Source organism: Schistocerca gregaria, chromosome 2 (genome assembly GCF_023897955.1).
Source record: "Schistocerca gregaria isolate iqSchGreg1 chromosome 2, iqSchGreg1.2, whole genome shotgun sequence".
Lineage (NCBI taxonomy): Eukaryota > Metazoa > Arthropoda > Insecta > Orthoptera > Acrididae > Schistocerca > Schistocerca gregaria.
Window position 1 is genome coordinate 849,251,026 of NC_064921.1, and position 20,677 is coordinate 849,271,702.

At 41.2% G+C, this 20,677-nt stretch overlaps 1 protein-coding gene across 7 annotated transcripts in view; it reads right to left on the reverse strand.

The window, feature by feature from the left end:
• The window catches only part of LOC126335214 (nuclear distribution protein nudE-like 1), a 161,136-nt gene that overhangs the window by 111,523 nt on the left and 28,936 nt on the right, over positions 1-20,677 (reverse strand). For all 7 annotated transcript variants that reach the window (XM_049998237.1, XM_049998241.1, XM_049998235.1 and 4 more), the window contains exon 3: positions 11,417-11,591. In XM_049998237.1, the coding sequence (XP_049854194.1) occupies positions 11,417-11,591 (175 nt within the window). The remainder of the gene's footprint in view (positions 1-11,416; positions 11,592-20,677) is intronic.

The following is a 20,677-nucleotide window of genomic DNA, read 5'->3' on the forward strand; positions in this document are numbered from 1 at the left end:
AATCAGCCTTATTCATAGCCTATCTGGAGGGGGCCCAGAAGAGTGATGATGTGGCAGTGATAGAAAGATCGGAAAGTGGTCACTACCGCACAAGTCGTCATGCACACTCCATTGGACAGATGGCAGAAGGTTAGGGCTGCAGACCGAAAGGTCGATGGCTGAGTATGTGCCACGTGCCACACTGAAATGTGTGTCGGGACCATTATTTAAGAGGGAAATGTAGAGCTGTGCCAATACTTGCTCAATGACAGTGCCTCGGCCTGCTGCCACCAAGCCACCTCACAAAAGGTTATGGGCATTAAAATCACCCAGTAACAGAAAAGTGGCAGCAGTTGGGCTGTCAGCGCAGCCAATACATGCTGTGGGTCATCACCATCCAGTGGAAGATATATACTGCTGACAGTAACAGCCTGAGGCGTCCACACCCTAACAGCAACAGCCTTTATAGACGTTTGAAGAGGTACACCCTCGCTGTGAAGAGAGTTAAGGACGTAGATGCAGAAACCCTGTTTCCTGGAGAGCAATGCAGAAGAAAGGGTGAAGGCTGAGAAGGTGTCGGATCTCAGCAAGGTGGTGGAAAAAACCACTGCAATTCCACTGGAGAATGACATTATCTGTGGCCAAAAAAGGCGTGAAGGGACCTAGGAGGCAAATTATGCCACTGGGTCACCTACTGCCAGCGACTGAGGATGTGTGATCAACATCCATTATATCTGAGGGTCTGGTAGATCTAGGTCCTCAGCAGATGCCAGAATCTCCACCTCATCCTCAGATGCAGAGCCTGTTGGGAGTGGTGGGTTGGGTGCCACCTCAAGTTCCTTGGGTTTCACAGGCTGGGAGGGCTTCACTGATTCAGTCTCCAGGATGGAGGAGGATCGTGAAGCCCTACGACAAGCTGCTTGTGGGCACTTCAGCCACTGGCGGGTGCCATCTTACATCTTTACCACTGGTGGAAACCTGGGAGGGGAGGGACCCAAGGGACCCCTTGCAATTGAGAGGAGCTGGAGAAGTTGGACGCTTCTCCGGCTTAGAAGTGGGGGCAGATGTCCTCGATGGGTGGGGGGTTGCTCCCGAAGTAGGTGATGCAGGAGAAACAGGGAGGGTTGTGCCCCCCATGAGCAAGGTGGCAGGTGTAGCCGTCCGTCTCTGAGAGGGGACTGTTGTAGGTGGAGCTGAAGGGGCTAGAACAGTGGTAGTGGCGGCATAAGAGGAGGTCATATGAACAGGATGAAGGCATTCAAACTTCCACTTAGCCTTCATGATTTTCCACTCTTTCTGTAAAATCCTACAGTCTGGATAGCAAGGTGTTCTCAGCAGTTGACACATGGAGTATTGGGATGTGATGGGCATCCGCAATCTCGACATGTGAGGCCAGAAGCGCAGCGGGAAGACATATGGCCAAACTTCCAGCTCTTAAAGCACCGCATCAGGGAAGGGAGATAGGACTTGACGTCACAGAGATAGACCATCACCTTGACCTTCTCAGGCAATGAATCACCCTCAGAGGCCAAGATGAAGGCATCAGTGGCAACCTGATTATTTCTCGGACCTCGATGAATGTGCCAGACGAAATAAACGTCTCGCCGCCCCAAATTGGCACGCAGCTCGTCATCAGAATGCAAAAGAAGGTCCCTGAATAATATAATACCCTGGACCATATTTAAACTCATAGGGCGTGATCGTAACAGAAACATCACCCAACTTGTCACAGGCAAGTAATGCCCTTGACTGGGCAGAGGATGCTGTTTTTATTAAGACTGACCCAGAGCGCAATATGGACAAGCCCTCCACCTGCCCAAACTTGTCATCTAAATGCTAGACAAAGAACTGAGGCTTCATCGTCGTGAAAGACTCCCCGTAAGCTCCCATACAGACTAAATACTGAGGTGAATAAGCTTCACTGCCAACCTTACCCTTTTGTTCCTCCCAGGTTGTGGCCAAGGATGGGAATGATTTGGGGTCATATGTGTTTGCATTAAATTGAGCCCTCAAATGCTTAGACTGCTGGTGGCTGGCTACCAACAAGAGATGATGTACCAAGCTTCATTACGTGTCATCCGCCCTGATGCCACCCACTCCTACCAGGGCCCTCCCCACGGGCACCACCCAGCTGCAGCAAGGGCCACCTGGTACGATGGCCATTGCCGGGAGTCCCGATGCCCCAGGGAGATAGGCACCTACTCCTTGGCATACATGGGAGTTAACAGCGCAGGCATCATCAGCAGAGCGATCCCTGTGCTGTCAGGGTACTACAACCAACAGGGTACATGGCAGCCGCATCACACTGGACTGGCTACTGTGCCGGTTATCAGGCACAAAGAAGTTCATGGTCGTTGCCCCGGCACAGAAAGCGACAGTGCATAGTGCACGGTTTATCCTTGCCCAAGAGATGGAGAACAGGTGGGACTGCAATGTGAAGACAAGAAAGGGGGGCTAAAGATCTCAATGCACCAGAATGAGATTTTCACTCTCCAGCGGAGTGTGCGCTGATATGAAACTTCCTGGAAGATTAAAACTGTGTGCCCGACCGAGACTGTTTTAATCTGCCAGGAAGTTTCATATCAGCGCACACTCCGCTGCAGAGTGAAAATCTCATTCTGGAAACATTCCCCAGGCTGCGGCTAAGCCATGTCTCCACAACATCCTTTCTTTCAGGAGGGCTAGTTCTGCAAGGTCCACAGGACAGCTTCTGTAAAGTATGGAAGGTAGGAGACGAGATACTGGCAGAAGTAAAGCTGTGAGTAATGGACGTGAGTCATGCTTCGGTAGCTCAGTTGGTAGAGCACTTGCCCGCGAAAGGCAAAGGTCCCGAGTTCGAGTCTCGGTCGGGCACATAGTTTTAATCTGTCAGGAAGTTTCACCTCAATGCATGATGGACATGATGCACCAAGTAAAGCACCCTTGCCCAACTGGCTGGCTCTTCGGAATAATTTTTAACTACAGAGGTCAAACCTGAGAGGGGACCATCACATAAAGGCCAAAACATGTGGACTCCTTTTAGTCACCTCTTACAACAGGCAGGAATACTGCATGCCTATTCTTACCCCCAAACCAGCAGGGTTACAACAGGGAGAAAGAGGTGGACAATTGCCCTTATGAGCATCCCTACCACAGGTTACTCATTTGGCCAGGTGTCAATAGGACATTCAAGTATGGTTGAAACAATGACACTGGTAGCAGCACATTGGGTTTGGAAAATATGGTCGGACCGCGATAACGTCATAACCTGCTTTGATCTTGGACAGAAGCACCACTCTATCAAAAGAGAGAGAGAGAGAGAGAGAGAGAGAGAGAGAGAGAGAGAGAGAGAGAGAGAGAGAGAGAGAGAGAGTGCTTGTGGGCACTAAGGATGCATCTACCTATTTTTATTACCCGATGGACTGCAATGGCACCCTGATCAGAGAGGTACGTTAGGATTTGTGTCTTGGTCAGACCATCGAACACCACGGGAATAATTCAGTGTTCTACAGACCTCGACACGAACAGGATAGCCATGGAGGAACGAAGAGGCAATTAGTAGTTGTGCTTGAAAATCAGAAGTAGTCTTCAAAAGCAAAGTGCCATTACATACAGTAGAGCAGGATTTCACAGGTCCGGCAATTGCATCAATACCTTCTCAAATAAGAAACAGATTTACTGTTACAAAGGGCTGACTGTCTTCAGGATGTGAAACCACAAGGAACCATGGTACAGCTGGGAGGGCCTTTTAATCGGGAGCGTCATTCCATTTACATTTGGTAGATGTTGACTGCGAAGGAGATGATTGACTCACCATAAGAAAATCACCAATAACTGTCAGCATCTATTATGGCGCGCTCCTTCCAACTGGGGGGAGGGGCCCCTCAGAGTGGGTGTGCACCCGCCTTAAGTGATTGTTTACACCTTAGGTCACAACTCCCAAACAACTGACAGAGGTACCAATCGGCAATTTGGGAAGGCAGCGGCCTAGGCAATCACCCCTCCCAGGGCCTGGCCTCTACCAGGGGGGTGCATACAAGCCTCACATGTCGACCCATGGCTGGGAATTGTGTGTCACTCAGTCACCTGCAATGTATCAGACGCATGGGCCAGCCTTCAGGAGTGCACGGGGAGGAAGAAGAAAAAGAGGAACCTCAGATGCTGAAGGTGAGGAAGGATAGGAGGTGGACGAAGAAAGAAAAAAGGAATGAAAAACAGCAGTGGGACTGGTCTTGTATCACCTACTGAAAATATGGAAAAGATTCCCGAAAACACCCCAGAATGTTCCCGACGGGAGGGGAAACTGAATAGTAAGAGGACAGACATGCAGCACAGAAGGGAAAAGATGCTGCAAAGGCTGGTATTTTCGAGCATAAAGCCCACTGTCAGTGGCATCTGATACAGAGGACAAACAATTGCACACACATCAATATCTACAACATAACATCTGTGTACATAACAGTAGAAACGTAAGTTCACTTAGTATGTACCTCTATATCAAAATCAATGTTCATCTCAAAACATAGAACCCAATCTACATGTAAAATAAATTCTCTGCTATATTAAAATCATTGTTTATCTGCGAAACATAGCATGCATAGGATATTTAAAATCTACTTATGACCAAGTCTCTGTGGTTACAATAGGGTATAACATGTGTCCTACTTCCAGTACACAGGTTGTCATTCATACATGTTACAATATTTTCAAATCTCCAACTCTTGATGAAATCCCTGTCAGATTCTGTACCCATTATGCAGCTGAGTAACCACTCTTAACCATAACACAGCAAAACCCCCATTATATAAATATTGTGTCCAGTGGCACGAAGGAAGCACAGGTTACACCCACCTACAAGAAGGGCAGCAGAAGTGGTCCACTAAACTACCATTCAATATCCTTCACATCCATTCACTGTAGAATCTTAGAACAGATTTTGAGCTAAAATGTAATGAGGTATCTCTGACAGAATGACCTCTATGCTAACAAGCACAGATTCTGAAAACATCAATCATATGAAAAAACATTTGCTTTTCTTTATTACATACTGAAAGCCCCAGTTCAAATAAGTCGGATGAGTACACTGTTTCATGACTTCCAAAAGGCATTTCGCTTGGTACCACACAAACACACATTATCGACAGAATAATCACATGGAGTACCAATCTAGTTCAAATTTTTCAAACAATGGAAAATCCAGGATGGAATAGGGTGTGTGTGTGTGTGTGTGGAGGGGGGGGGGAGGGGGCGGCGAAAGCTTTAAGTGTGAAAATCTCTTTGTTGTGCCTATCTGCAACTCAGCATCTCTGCTATATGGTGAGTAGCAGCTTTCCTTCTCATAGTTCAAATTTTTTGTAGTTGATGTAGTTATGTGTAATGCAAAATAAAAGCTGCACAAATATTCTGTCAGATCTTTAGAGTTAAAAGTGGTGGAGAGATTGGTAAGTTGCTTTAAATGTTCTGAAATGTAAAATTTTGCTCTTTACAAAGTGAAAAAATTTAGTATTGTACAATTACAATATCAATAATTCACAATTGAATTGGTCAGCTCACCCCATAAACTGGGTATAAAAATTTGTAGGGATGTGAAATGTCATGACTACATAGAACCAATAATAGGTAAAGCAGGTGACTGACTCTGGCTCATTGGCAGAGTACTAGGGAAATGCAATCAGTCTACAAAGGAGTTTGCATACAAGACACTTGTGCAACCAAGCCTGTACCAAACAGAACAAATATGAGATATTGATTACTTACAGATAAGAGCACCACAAATGGTCAAAGGTTTGTTTGACCCATAGGAAAGTGTCACAAAGATACTGAAAGAACTTAACTTAGACACATTTTAAGACAGATGCAAACTATCTCCTGAAATATCTAAATTGAAGGTGGAAGGGGGGGGGGGGGGGAGAGCTATTGATGTCAGCTGCACCAGAATTTTACACAGAATCAGGGACACTGATTGAATATGTGGGCTGGACTGAGATTCAAACCTTTGATCTCCTGCTTAATAGCCAGTTGCATTAACCACTGCGCCACCTGGACACAGAGTTTATCACAACTACGCCGACTGTCTCGGCACGTCTCTCGGCTGACCCACACTCCAGCTAGCACCAATTACCTGCATCTCCCTGTCCAGTCCTCCATGCTCACTACAGTGAGATTCCTGCAGGAGGTCAGAGATAATTGTGTATCCGCAATGAAGAAGGAAGATTTTTTGCCCATTAAGGCAAATCAATTATATGAATGTGTGGTGTCTGTTCTTTAGGACACCTCATGAAAGTCTACTTAGAAAATTTCTAGAACCAACTTTAAGTGATGGAACTAGGACCATATAACTCACCATTGGCCCACCATTAGCCTTGAGACAGCTTCCACTCTCACAGCCATACATTCTGTCAGGCACTGGAAGGTTTCTTGGGGAATGGCAGCCCATTCTTCACAGATTGCTGTACTGAGGAGGGGCATCAATGTCGATCGGTGAGGCCTGGCACGAAGTAGGTGTTCCAAAACATCCCAAAGGTGTTCTATAGAATTCAGGTCAGGACTTTGTGGGCCAATCCATTACAGGGATGTTATTGCCATACAACCAATCCGCCACAGACCATGCATCATGAACATGTGCTCGACTGTGTCGAAAGATGCAATCGCCACCCCCGAATTGCTCTTTGACAGTGAGAAGGAAGAAGCTTCTTCAAACATTAATGTAGGCAGTGCTGTGATAGTGCCATGGGGAAGAAAAAAAAAACAAGGGATGCACACTCCCTCCATGAAAAACATGACCACACCATAACACCACCGCCTCCGGATTTTACTGTTTGCACTACACACAATAGCAGATGAAGTTCACCAGGCATTTGCTGTACCCACACCCTGCCATAGAATTGCCACATTGTGTACCGTGATTAGTCACTCCACATAATGTGAGGCGTCGTTTGGCATTTACCGGAGTGATGTGTGGCTTACGAGCAGCAGCTCAACCATGAAATCCAAGTTTTCTCACCTCCCACCCAACTGCGACAGTACTTCCAGTGGATCCTAATGCAGTTTGGAATTCCTGTGTGATGGTCTGGATAGATGTCTGCCTATTACACATTACGACCTCTTAAATGACCAGCGGTCAATAGATGATGTCGACCTACACACTTATTGTGTCAGATAGGCAATATTTGCTATATTTTTGACATCACCTCTCTTAAACTAGACAACACATTTTACAACCTCTGACACCTCTGAAAATTCATCAGAAACATTTATTTTGATATCATTTGAGTAAAGATGCATTTTTTTTATCAAAACATTTAAATGCAGGTTTATTATTTGGTGTCCAATGAAATTTCTGTTCCCCTTTTCCTTTCAAAATGCATTAGAAGAATTGTTGCCCCAATATATTCTTTGCTATACTGAATTATAGTAACCAATGACTTAAGGATTTCTAGACAGATTACTGCTCTAAACTATAGTAAATTTAAACTTGTCACAATGATTAGTGGATTAGTGATCTTCAGGCGAAAGAAGATCAATTACATCCTGGGCCACTCCATGCCGGGCAGTCTAGAGGTTCCTACACAAACATCGAGCATTTTGGTAAAATTTTGTATGAACATTTGCACGTGTTCCCAAGAAACACCGGTAAAGTTTCATGACCACCAATTCAGTACTGCAGACATATAGTCATTTGTTTGAAACCCCCACAGTGCAGTTATCAACAGTGCACCTCTGAATTCTCAGCAACATATTTTTGAAAGAAACTAAACTTGGCCATCTTGCACAACTTCTTGCTCTCTCATAACCAAAATAATAATAGAAAATATTTCTTGAATAATTTTCATATGGATAATTTGAAGCAAAATCAACAGAAAAAACAAGTGCTTGAAAAAATGTGAAGTTTACTTTCTCATATTTTTGGAGGTAACTGTGGAATAAGCCTGAAACTTTGCAAGTAATAACTTACCAATACAAGGGTCTTAGAAGATAAATTTTAATTCTCCTAGTGCTTCCCAATAGTTTATAAATTTGGGACAAAGTTGATAATTTATGTAAAAACACCGAAATGGGTATCTTTAGCCCACTTAAAAAAAAAAAAAAAGGAGGAGAGACTTCTGCAAACTCTTTTAAGCCATTCTCATTAAATAGACAACATCTTAATCCACTTAAACAACATTTGGTTTTGCAAAGTAAGCATGTTAGACCAAAAAAAGGTGGAGGCCCGCTGAAGACACATCCATATTCCTCTGGTACTCAAATTAAATTTGGCATCTTTTATGTGTTCTAAAATTATTTAGTGTTCTCTGAGGAAGGTAATATCTTAAGTCCTCATGGCTTGGAAGCGAGATCCAGGCAGAGGTCAAAGAACATAAAAAAGGGATTCTTTTTTTCATGACTCCTCTCTGTTTGCCCCCGCCCCCCCCACAATAACTACAGAATCAAACTGGTTATAAATCTTTAATATTTAATTGTGAATTACCAATGCAATGCATTACCAAGGTACTAGAGACCATGGTAGTAAAACTGTTGCATAACATCTGCACCGCACATCATATACGCTGCCTTCAAGCTTCACAGCATTGTCACATTGTTTAAATTTTTGTGAAGTTCATAACAGTCTGTTTGGCATAATTTGGAAAGGGTTCATGGTACAGACAATTCTGGGTATATCATTTTTTACTGTGAAATGCTACTGATATGCTAGTTTAATTCAGGGGGTTAAGTATTCAATACTTTGTAATTGCATAGTTCGTGGTTCCTACCAAACACTAGCGTACTGATGAAAAATTGCATAAATGTGTTGCTATGTTCAATGATGGCTTAACCACTGTGGGTTCCTTTTAAAGTCAGAAATTAGCATCCCCATTGCCATAGGGGCCACACCTGATAGGTGTGCAACAGCAGCCAAGTGTGGTTCTCTCACTACTGATAAGGGTTTCTTTAAACAGATCTCAAATCTGGTGATACATTTATTTAAGTTTCAGATGCTAAGCTGGAAGAGATCTCTTTTATGGTCCTAAGCTTACGTTTACTTCAAGCTTCCTGACTTTTTAGTTTCATTAATCTGCTGTTAAATATGAGGAAAACTATACTGCCGGCCCTACTTGTCACTGATGATGCTGTAATGTGCAATAATGTGCTGTTCCAGAATGCAGCACTCATTTCTTGATGACCTATAAAATAAATTTGCTCTGCCATGTGAGTGCAAAACACTTAGAAAGGCAGCCTTCTGTTCAGTGGAAGGCATGCAGATAGTTCCAATCCACCACTCTTTTTCATAAAAAAGCACGCAGCATGTTGTTCTGGCTGGATGTTGTGATGCCAATGTATGTCCTTCACTACTATCACTAATTTTGGTCAGAAAAGATTATGTGCCATTTAATACTACTGACCTGAGTTGTTGCTTCATCAATTGGCAAAAATGATATTTAACTTGCTTTCATCAGAAACAAATAAATCCAACAAAATAAAGTGTCACAAGAAGAGAAGTTTAAAAATGGGTATAGTCCAGCAAGAACTAAAGAAAATCATCATTATTTGTCAACTGTTGAAACAACAATTCAGAGTGTTTGAAGAGAGACTGTGCCATAAACACCACCTTCTGATCTTCATGTGTGTTAGTTCCACATTCTGTTAATGTGACGAGTTGCAGGATCCCACCTCTATTAGTTTAACAATAATGGCCTGCCAAACTGGAGGAGTTTCTGCCCATTTTCAGCAGCACAGAAAGTTGAGCATAGAAAAACAGCTCTATTAGTTACAAGTTACAGAGGAAGCAAACACTTGGTATAATCTTATGCATGTCTCTTAGGTACATTCTCTATAAATTTCCTCAAAACTGAAACTGGTCGAGATGGCAGTATCTTTCAGATTGGAACACTTGTCATGAAATGCAAAAAGTCACAACAATTTCATATTTATAGGAATTTGGGTGTATTTAAGAAAGAACTAATAGCTGAAAGCAGTTTCCAGTATGAAACAAATAATTCTATTTAGCATACTAGGTGTGTAAGAATCTGTCTTTAATATTTTCACACATGTAGCAGCAGTGACCTGCCTGCTAACTGATCCATTTAACTGCAACAGCACATATACATTCATTTAGCAAGTAGGTAGGTATGATTTTTATGTGCTGTGACACAAATAGCAAACGATATAAGACTGTAGACTGTTTCAACGCATACAGATATACAAAACGAACAGAATCATCCAAACTTGGCTACTGTTTATGCCAACATTATAAAGACAGAGACTGTAGCAAAACAAAGGACTGAGGTAAACCAAGATTTATGGACTAGGAAGCGCATGTTCTACAGGCTGCCTAAGAATAACCAACAGTATTCGAAGCATCGGCATAGCATGTGCTAAATTTTCCAGTACAGCACGGAAGGTACTTCATATGTAGTTTACATATAAAGTCTTCAAAGTCTGTAGGCTCTTTTATATGATATTACATGGCCTATGGCTTCCTTTGCTGATAAATTGTTAAAAAACTGAGAATTCATTATCTGTACTCCAATCTTGTTTGTAGATGAGACGACATTTAGAAGTGACGGAAGAACAAATTTTCACCACCAAAATGTATGGAAAAACAAAAATGCTCATGGTACAACTGAGGCCACACACTAGCAGTTTCAGATGTTGTGGGTTGCTGTGTGGGTTGGAACTTTAGGTGTTGCCCTGAGTCTGGTTTACACAGAATAATTTGAAAACACTCCAATGCTTGCAACAGAATGTGCCTCTGCTAAAAGAGGTAGCGTATGAGTTATGAATCATGGGAATCCACCACATCTGCATCCCACTGCAGGCACACTGGATGTTATCTACCATGATGGATACATTGGAAATAAGAACAGGAGGATTAGTTGTTTGGACCACACATCACCCACCCCCATTTTTCACTACCTCTTCACCCTGTTTTACAACTCATGCGATACCATCTCGTTTTGTTTGAAAGAGTGCAACAGTCTGTGACCTGAATCAAATATGCATGCATGTTTGAAAGTAAGTGGAAGGCATATTGAACATCAGTTTGTGACTTGCGAACTTTGTAAAATCGTCGTTTTCTTTAAAAATACAACAATGAAGGATTTTTAGTCAAATCTGTTTATATAGTTTTTTCCTTCTTTTGGTCAGAGGAACCCACACCCAAAGTTTATTTAAAGCGTTCCTGATACATCCTGTAAATAAAAAGTCACAAAGTAATTTCCACATGAGGTGTCCTTTCCTTGCAACTTCTGTCAAGTTTCTACAAGTTTTATTCAGTTGTCCTCTTTAAACAGACAATGCCATTTGAAGCTTGGAAATTAAAGATCACTGTTGTATCAGTACCCAACTTCATAGTAACATTTTATACCTGTGGGCCAACATAGTTCACAGAATTGTATCCAATGGCATAAATTTTGTAACAGTTGTAAGTTTAGTTTCAAACAAATCTCTAGTCTCTAGCAACTTATTTCCAAAAACTTACACGTAGCCTTTCATTTTCTATTTGCCATCTATTACAAAGTGCTTCTCGTTCCCTGTTTGTTTTCTCGGACTGGTCAAGCGCAGTCTCCAGTTCCTTCTCCAGTTGGCGCGAGTTTTCTTGGAAATCTTCAAAATCGTGCTCTACTCTCTGAACATCTTGCCTTGACTCTTCCAACCTTTTGAAAACAGTAAAAACAATCAATTATTTACAATATACAACAGTGACAAAGTGCATTTACAAAGTTTTATATATTCAATACTTCAAAATAAGCTAAAAGTGGAAGAGAGCAATCCAATATGATTTTGATACAACACTATCCTGTGTTACAATGAAACACATGGCATTACACCATGTGCCTGAATGTTCCACCAACTTTCAACAATTCATGCCATTGGAGCCATCGAAGCAAAACAGTTTGCACCTGTACACTGCACTCACAAAAAGCAATAAAAATACAAAAATGCAAATCTACAACGCATGGTTGATGTGTCTAGATTTCTTTACCAATAAGCAACCTAGGGAAGACCGTTGGAGGGTTATGCCATCACAAATCAAGTTCTATATGATGTAGTATTCATTGACTCTGCTTTCAGAGATACGCACCACAAATGGGCAATACAAAGTCAACATAGTACAGTTACTGTACTTCTCATAAGGATTCTAACCAGAGAAATAATATTCACATTTCAGCTTGACAGCAAGCAGCAGTAAATGACCACCAGAGTGATGTCGTAAGATAGCCAGTGTATGGAGTGGCACACGGCACGCATTTAGCTTGCAATTTCTGATGGAACAAACACAGTCTAATGAAACAGTGCCTATTAAACTGACATGATGTATTAGTTTGGTGCAGAAGTTCTTAACGTTTTTCCGTAAGTTTAATAAGCACAAGATACACACAATACCGATTTTAGTCATCAATAATAAATTCTTCAATGTTTACAACAGCCTGTCAATGCTGGGGCAACTTTTTGATTCTGCGACTATAAATTATGTCTTTTTGAGGCTAAGAACTCACTGTGCCATATTTGGAGTGTATTTTAATAAAGAAAGGAATTTCCTTGAAGGTTGTTCACCAGAAAGTGAAAGAGGTGAAAATCTGGGGGCAAAAGATCAGCTAAAAAAGTGGATGTGGAGTGATTTCCAAACCTATTTCCTGTATAGCATTTTCTGTCAGTCTAATAGAATCCGGGCGGATGTTGTTACGGAGTGGCATCACTTCACACAGACTTTCCGGTCTTTATTCTTGGATTGTGTCTGCAAGACATCTCAGTTGTTGACAATAAAGGTCAGCAATGATGAGTACACCTTAGGGAAGCAATTCATAGTATGCCACACCATTGCTGTTCCACAAGATGAATATCATCATCTCTGGTGGATGTGCACGTCTTTGTACAGAGATTGCTGCTTTGTTTGGGCTCAATCATTCCTTTCTTTTCCTTATGTTAACATAAAGACTCCATTTTTTGTCACCAGTAACAATGCAGGACAGCAATCGTCAGTGCTGTTCAAAAGCTAACAGATGACAAGCAAGAAGAAGTGAACATGTTGCCAACCGCTAAATTTTGTGATTATGGCTTAGAGCATGTATTACACACACACACACACACACACACACACACACACACACACACACTTTTTGAACTTTCTCCACAGTATGTAAATGCTCTAAGTTGCCAGTTGTCGAGTACATTGATGTGGATCACTGAGATTTGAGGACAAAGATGTTGAAATGCATTAATCCACAAAAGTCATCCTGAATGTGGAGGCACACTAATGTCAAAACAATCCACCTTAAAACAAGAAAACCCTTTTTCTTGCTGTGTTCTGTCCAATGTTGGAAATGTTCCAATTTCTCCGCCTGGCACTTCCATTTTATAGCATACACAGCTCCACTCACTATCTCCTAATGACAAAATGTAACTCAAATAACAACAGCAAACTACAAGTAAAAAAATAGCTATTGATAAATAGCAACCAAAATACCATCATGCAAAACAAAAACACTAAAAACTTATGCACCGACCTAATAACTGAGTCATATGACATGCCAAGACCTTGCCAGATGATTGCAGTGTGCTCCACTTTTGCCTTATGCCACATCTACGCTAGTGATAATTCATAAAAATTGCTGCTTTGGTCATGCAATTGTCTGTACCCAGGAAAATGAGAAACAATACCAAGTTCAATGTTCATTTTGTTGGTCTTGTGGAGAAATATCCATGTATTTACAATCATAGAATTACCATATATGAAAACATGTGATTCCTTTAATTTGTATTTGGAAGAGAAAAAAGATAATACAACTTGATAAAAACACACAAGATTGTTTGCTATGAAACATGTCTGTAATTTCTATACTGATTTGCTGGAGCTTATGTAATAGATCCTTTCCGTATGCCACTAAAGATATACAATGGTTGGAACTTAAATAGTGGCAACTATTTATTCACAACTGATACAAGACAGTCATGTTTGCACCTGTTACTGTCCTTCAAAGTAGTCACTAGCGTTGTGTAGAACCTGTTGCTAGCAATGTGGAAGGTGTAGTATACCTTTAGCAGAGCCTGTTCTGTTGATGGTGAGAATGGAGCAGTCTACTGCCTTTCAAATCTCTGGAACAGTTCTGAAGCGAATGCTACAAAGTGGTTCCTTCATCTTCGGAATCAAATCAAAGTCACAAGGGCTTAAGTCTGGGGAGTATAATGGATGGTACAATACTTCCCAGTCCCATTGGCCAAACAGAGCAGCCACAGCTTGCAAAGTATGTGCCCAAGCACTGTCATGCAAAATGATGGGTGGGTTGCATAGACAGTGTCGCCATTTCTTTCGCAAAGCAGGTTGCAGGTGATGGCGCCTGATTTGATTTCAAAGACAGCGGAACAGCTTCGTGGCATTCGCTTCAGAACTGTTCCAGAGATTCGACAGGCAGTAGACCGCTCCACTTGCACCATCAACAGCACACGTTCTGCTAACGGTATACTACGCCTTCCACATAATTGGCAATTGGTTCTACACAACACCGGTGACTACTTTGAAGGACAGTAACAGGTGCAAACATGTAACTCTTTTATATTGGTTGTGAATAAATAGTTACCACTATTTAAGTTCCAACCCTCAACATTGTTCTGAAAAGATAACACTTACACTAAGAAAGAAATTACAGAGCCAATTTCTCAACCGTGCATAGTTTATAGGTTAATGGTCTTCTGTCTTTTAATGTGAATTAACAACAGGGTGGTCTACAATGTGCTGCACATATGACAGAATATTGCCACCATGAACCTGTACAAAATTATGAAACATACAGTTTGACCCACAACATCAATTTCATTCATATTATAATTTACTGAAGTATCCAACACTCTGATCTCCCAAACTAACATACCAAAAGAACATTGAAAATTCGTTCTTCCCCCAGATAATTAATGATTAAATATATTCCATTCATTAGTTAATCAGCTACGATGATATGGTCTCATTAAATGTTTTGTGTGAGGAAAAACTTCACCCACAGCAAAATAAAAAGGAAATCTGCAGTGTTCTCCTGACAAAGGTATTAGGAACCTAAAGTTGTAATGTGCCTCCAAATGCTTTACCAAAAGAACTTTCTTTTACTACTCTCCCATCACTAGTGTGGCCATACTCCCCAACAGTCAACTGATAAAAAAAATTCATCTGTATCTGGAACAGCTAACAAGACTAGGAATTGTAATTATAAAATTCTGATTCAGATTTAACAAGAGTTTTAATTCTGAATTCTTTCCATCAAAACTATCAATACACTTTGGGTGATTCCACAATTTGCAGCAACAATCATCTGTTTTCTTCCAGATTCACTGAGTTGGTGTTAATAAATACTCAGTTGTCACTTTTTTTTTTATCTTGCCTTTGACGTTTCAGCCGCAATTCTTCAAATGGTTGTGTTTTCCCAGCAAACATCAAAGGAAAGAGGAACACATATTCAACTGTTTAAACATCTCAAAAGAATCACATCCATTCACATTTGTATGCCAGTAAGAATTTACCCAACAATGTTTTTTAAACTTTTCTTGATTAGCATTAATACAGTTGAACACAGTCAGAACATCTACATTGTCCACAGACAACACGGTACCACATTACTAATGCCGAATCACTTCTACTGCATTAACTCACAAACATGCCACACCGCTGCCATGAATCTTCCATTCCACATCAGTTGGCAGGTAATGTTGGTGGGTACCTTGCATAAGAACTACCTAGTGACAACCCACCTCTCCTTGCACTTTTCACACTACATGTGCAACATATGCACATTATGTGCACCAAAATACTCCTCACATATTGTCTATTATCTAAAACATCTTTTCTGTCTTTACATTTCAGTACTATTTTACAAAAATAATCTTGAACGTGGTGCGAGCAGGGACATCGGACTACACTACAGATTAATTGGTTATCACAACTATTATTTTGCAGTATCATTCATTGGCTTCACCAATTCACAATGAAACTGACATCTTTCAGGCTAACCTATCTCCATGTTCTGCTACAGATTTATTCCCAAGGAGGGGCTGATATCACACACTAGCCATGATCACCAATAAACTGAAAAGCAATGTGGGAAGAGAATCAATGTTTGATGGTTCCCATTTTCAAAACCAACAGTTAGTACCTTTAACAGCAAGAACATATAAATCGTTCAGTTTCACACAACATACAAAATACAGCATCCAGGAATAGATATGTTGTTGTTGCTCCTTTACAGTATAATTCGGTAAGTGAAATTGTCAGATTATTTATCCAAATTATTTCCAGTTCTGTTTATTTATGACTATATTTGCTTCAGAATAAAGTTAGTGACAGCTAACTGTGTACAGGCCAGCTATTGTAACAACAGTCAATACTAAGAATGTGCTTGATCTGTATTTGTCATTATGAGGTGGCTTAATTACCCCAGGAGGTTATTACCACAGTTTGTTGCACAAGACACCAGTAGCTGGGAACATAACCATTGCAATTAGTTTCTATCATGTACTGTATTTCTCTAGATGAAACATTTATTTTAAACAACAGTGATGCAAGCAACAAAAGTGCATGAAAAACTGCTAACAAACAACGCAAAGCAAACATAATAATACATTTTGTTGTTGATGATGATGTGTTTACAAGGACTAAACATCTTTATTACTAGTCACTTGTTGCATTAGAAATTCATGTGAACTGAAACGAAATGAGGAAAGGAGATGTCAGCTCCAGGGCCTTTAATCTGTTCGTCATGGATGAAAATCTGCAGGCCAGTAGCTTAAGACAGATAGTTAAACGTGAGATATAACCCAGGCAGCAGAAACTACGACTGGTCACAGGGAGCAGATGCTTGTGTAGAAGCAAACACAGGTGGAGGGACCCCATGGTAGATATATGGCAGGAAGTGCACCCTCTGTACCCGCCCTACAGCTGCATTGCTGAAGGATGCACCAAGGAGGATCATCACATTCAGTATGACTAAAGTGGGATGAGAAAAGGTAGACTTGTACATGCCAGAGAGCTTATTACCTTAAACAATTGCATAAATGTATGTAGATAAAAAATTAAAATGTATGACACTGCAGGGAGTGAAAGTAGTGGGATGATGTTGCACAGGCTGCACAAGAGATGCTGCCCTTGTTCCCACCCCTGACACCAAACACTGAGGTGCATTAAATTTTATTATATCCACTTTCCCTCAGGAAATGTACAACTTTTTTAGCTACTATCACACTGCCTACAAGTATCTGGGGTAGGGAGGTTCATGGCTTGTCTAATATTAGCAAGCAGACACACACTATGAGAATATGGACTATAGTGTGAGGACTACCCTAGCTGCATTGGTATGGTCCTCTTGACGTAAAATAACCTTGTGGGAAAGTCTGGTGCGGCCGATATGTTGCTAGCACAGAATGATTGCATCTTTCTGGGAGCCTCGAAGAGCAGTATGTCACGCCTTTGTGAATCCCATGACTGCCTACAGTTTGTTGTGGGCCATTGTAATCTGCCGCTCCTCATTGCAAGATTTCAAAATTCGTCTCAGTTACAATTGTAGGTCTGTGCCCAGTACTCAGAGTTCAAGTTTTTCTCCTGTGGTTGCTTCAAGCTAATTTGCTAGTGAGTTCATTTAGCAGTACATCCACTTGGCTCAGTATCCAGATGAATTTTATGGCTTTGGAACTTTGGAAGTCAACTAATGTGTCTTGGATGTTGGTAACCAAAAAATTTCTGGGATAGTGCTGCTATATTTCTTGTAGGCAGTTCAAGAGCTCACTACAAACCAGGAAGTTCTTCATAGAGAGGTTTTTGATGTGTTGAAAAGCCCAAAATATAGCTACAGGCTCTGCAATGTATAAGCTGCTTGCACTCAGCGGAGAACACTTTTCTGTGTCCCCTTGTGTATGCAAAAGCATAACCAAATCTATCACTGACTTTGTGCACATGCATTTCTAAATGGGATGGCTGTGGAAAACTGAGTCTTCGAGTGACTGGTTACCTAGGTAAAGTTCCAGAGTTGACAAAACTGTGTGAAGAGAGTTTTTGTGGGAGAATATTGATACACATGGCTCAGGGACCAATTTTGTATTTTCTGTGTGGTTTCCTCATGAAGTGCACAGCACTGCGCAATGATGTTGAACTGTAATACAGGTGAAGGTCATCCACATGCAGTAACAGACTTTGGGTCCACGGCAGTCATGACGTCATCAACAGCAAGGACAAAGATGTTTAGGCTTCAAACCAATCACCGACGGACTCAATTTTCTGTAAACACTGGCTGCAGAGGGTTGAACCTATCTTGACTCAAAACACTTGGAGGGATAGTAAATTCTCTTGCAAAGCTGGGAGACAGTAATGGCACCAGGTGGTACTGGATACTTTCTGCAGATCAAAACATTGATCAGCTGTTGGTAATGTGTGAAAGTGCACTGCAGATCCCAGACAAATCAGTTATTTTGTGGTGGTGTGGTGGAAAAAGAGTGCCCAAAAACTGCTACGAAAATTTAACAAATTTCCTCTGGCTTACAGGCACAAACGCAGGCTTTTGTTGACCATGATTTTAAATAAATTACATTGTTCATTCATGAAAGAGATTGACCAATAATTAGTCAAAATTTGTGGGCATTTTCCTGGTTTTAGAATAGCAATATTAATACTCTGCTGCCACTGAGAAGGAAATTCCTTGTTTCGCCTAATATGATTAACTAACTCAAGCAAATGTTTAAGCTTTTGATTGTGGACTTTATGGGGTCCAGGGACTGTGTCTCACACTGCTCGAGCAGCAGAGCTCCCACTCACTAAACGGGTCATTGTACAATTCATGACCTTGCATATGGAAGAATAAATAGTTTCGCTCTGACATGCATTTCCAGGTAAGGAAATTGGGATGATAGTGCATGGCGTCACTTCAGCAAAGTGTGCCACGAAACACTGAGCAATGATCAGGGGATCAATAAATGTCATCACTGACGGAGATGCCAGGGACTAATGCGCATGGCTGGTGGCCGCAAATACACTTGAGCTTAGTCCATGCTTGCAATGATAGTGTGTGGGCACTCATAGATAGCACATACTGTACCCAACACTACTGATTTATTTATTTTTTCTTAAAAACTGTTCCTTGATTTGAAGTATCTTTAATTGTATTAAAGGCTTCATAGAAAGATGGCTTTTGTGTTGTTGAAGCACCTTTCTACACTCTCTGATAGATGCAGCTATTTCTTTAGACCAACACAACACAGATTTACAGTGCAAAAGGCCCAAAGATAATTGTTTCTGTACTGTGTGTAATCACGTCAATAGTATCTCTTACCACTCCTTCGATATCCTCTTGGCTCGCTTCAAAAGTTGCTTTGGAGGTGAAAGGTTACAGAGTTGGCTTTCCAAAGTGACCAAAGCAGGGCATATTTCATTGTGATGCTTCTGCTTCAAATGGAGTGCCAATAACAGAGACTATACTTATTCAGCGTTTGATCACGAGAGCACCTAGCAATTTCCAAGAAATTTTAAACATATTTTCAAATGTTTTTTTTACACATTTCCTTGCTTGTACACTTAACGTTAATTATTTTACACATTAACTCATTTTAAATATCATCACGACACTTTTTCAGTTACCAGCAACATGTCCTGTGGACACACTATCTCTGTTTAACGCAGTCATTTCCATTGCCTTCTGCATCCTCATGTCACCAAGCACTGCTGATTATTCCTTCTTTTGGGGGGATTTTCGCATCCCCATGCCAAGAGATTGCCCTGAAACACTGTCTGTGCAGCCAGTTTTTTACAAAGCCATTGGCACAACTACAGTCAAGATGGTGTAAGAAGATCACTGACAACTAAAGTGCTGACACCAGCTTTCAACAGTGAAGTGCAAATGGCTGCAGATGAGACAATAGCTTTCCATAGAGCTACAACAAAAATGAGGCACTGCCATAGAGATGTTTACAGTTTCATGTTACATGATTCATTAGGTAGTAGTGTGAACATGCCACATCCAGCCCACTACAACTGTCTGGAGATTTTCTTGTGCCACCTCTACTATAGGGCAGTCTTCGGGCACCACTGCTGATTACTTTAATTCACAATGTGGCCGATTTATAACCTGGGGCCCCGAACATTTTGAGTACTAGTCAAAGACACTACACCTGTACAATGGAATTAAGGCAGACAGATTGATTGGTTGGTTGGTTGGTGGAGGGGAATAATCAGTGTGTCACCAGTCTCATGACCTAAGGTGCCAGAAATCAAGGGAGGAACGACACAAACAGCACAGTCCAAGAAAGGGGAAGGGAAAAGGGGCAAACACAGAGGTAAATTACAGTTCTGTTTATGATGGGTGTGATAAGATATCCTGTGAAACTTTACCAAATGCCTTCTCTGAATACTACCTAGAACAGATAGTTAGGACCTTACTCATGATGTAAATATTTTGAATCTAATGGCAAGGCAACAAATGGACCTGACCTCTTTGAGGATTTCCACACCACAACTGGTATCAGTGACCATGACACTATTGTGACAACAATGATTACCAAAATACAAAGGACAACTAAAACAAGCAAGAATCTAGATAAAAAATGTCCGTAGTATCATATCTCAATGAGGAACCTGGAACTTTCAGCACAGGGCAGGACCATGTAGAGAAACTCTGGCCAATGTTTAAAAGAATAGTTGACCATGCACTGGACTGATATGTGCCCAAGTAGAGCAGTTCATATTGAGAGGGAACCACCATAGTTTACAGTCACTGCA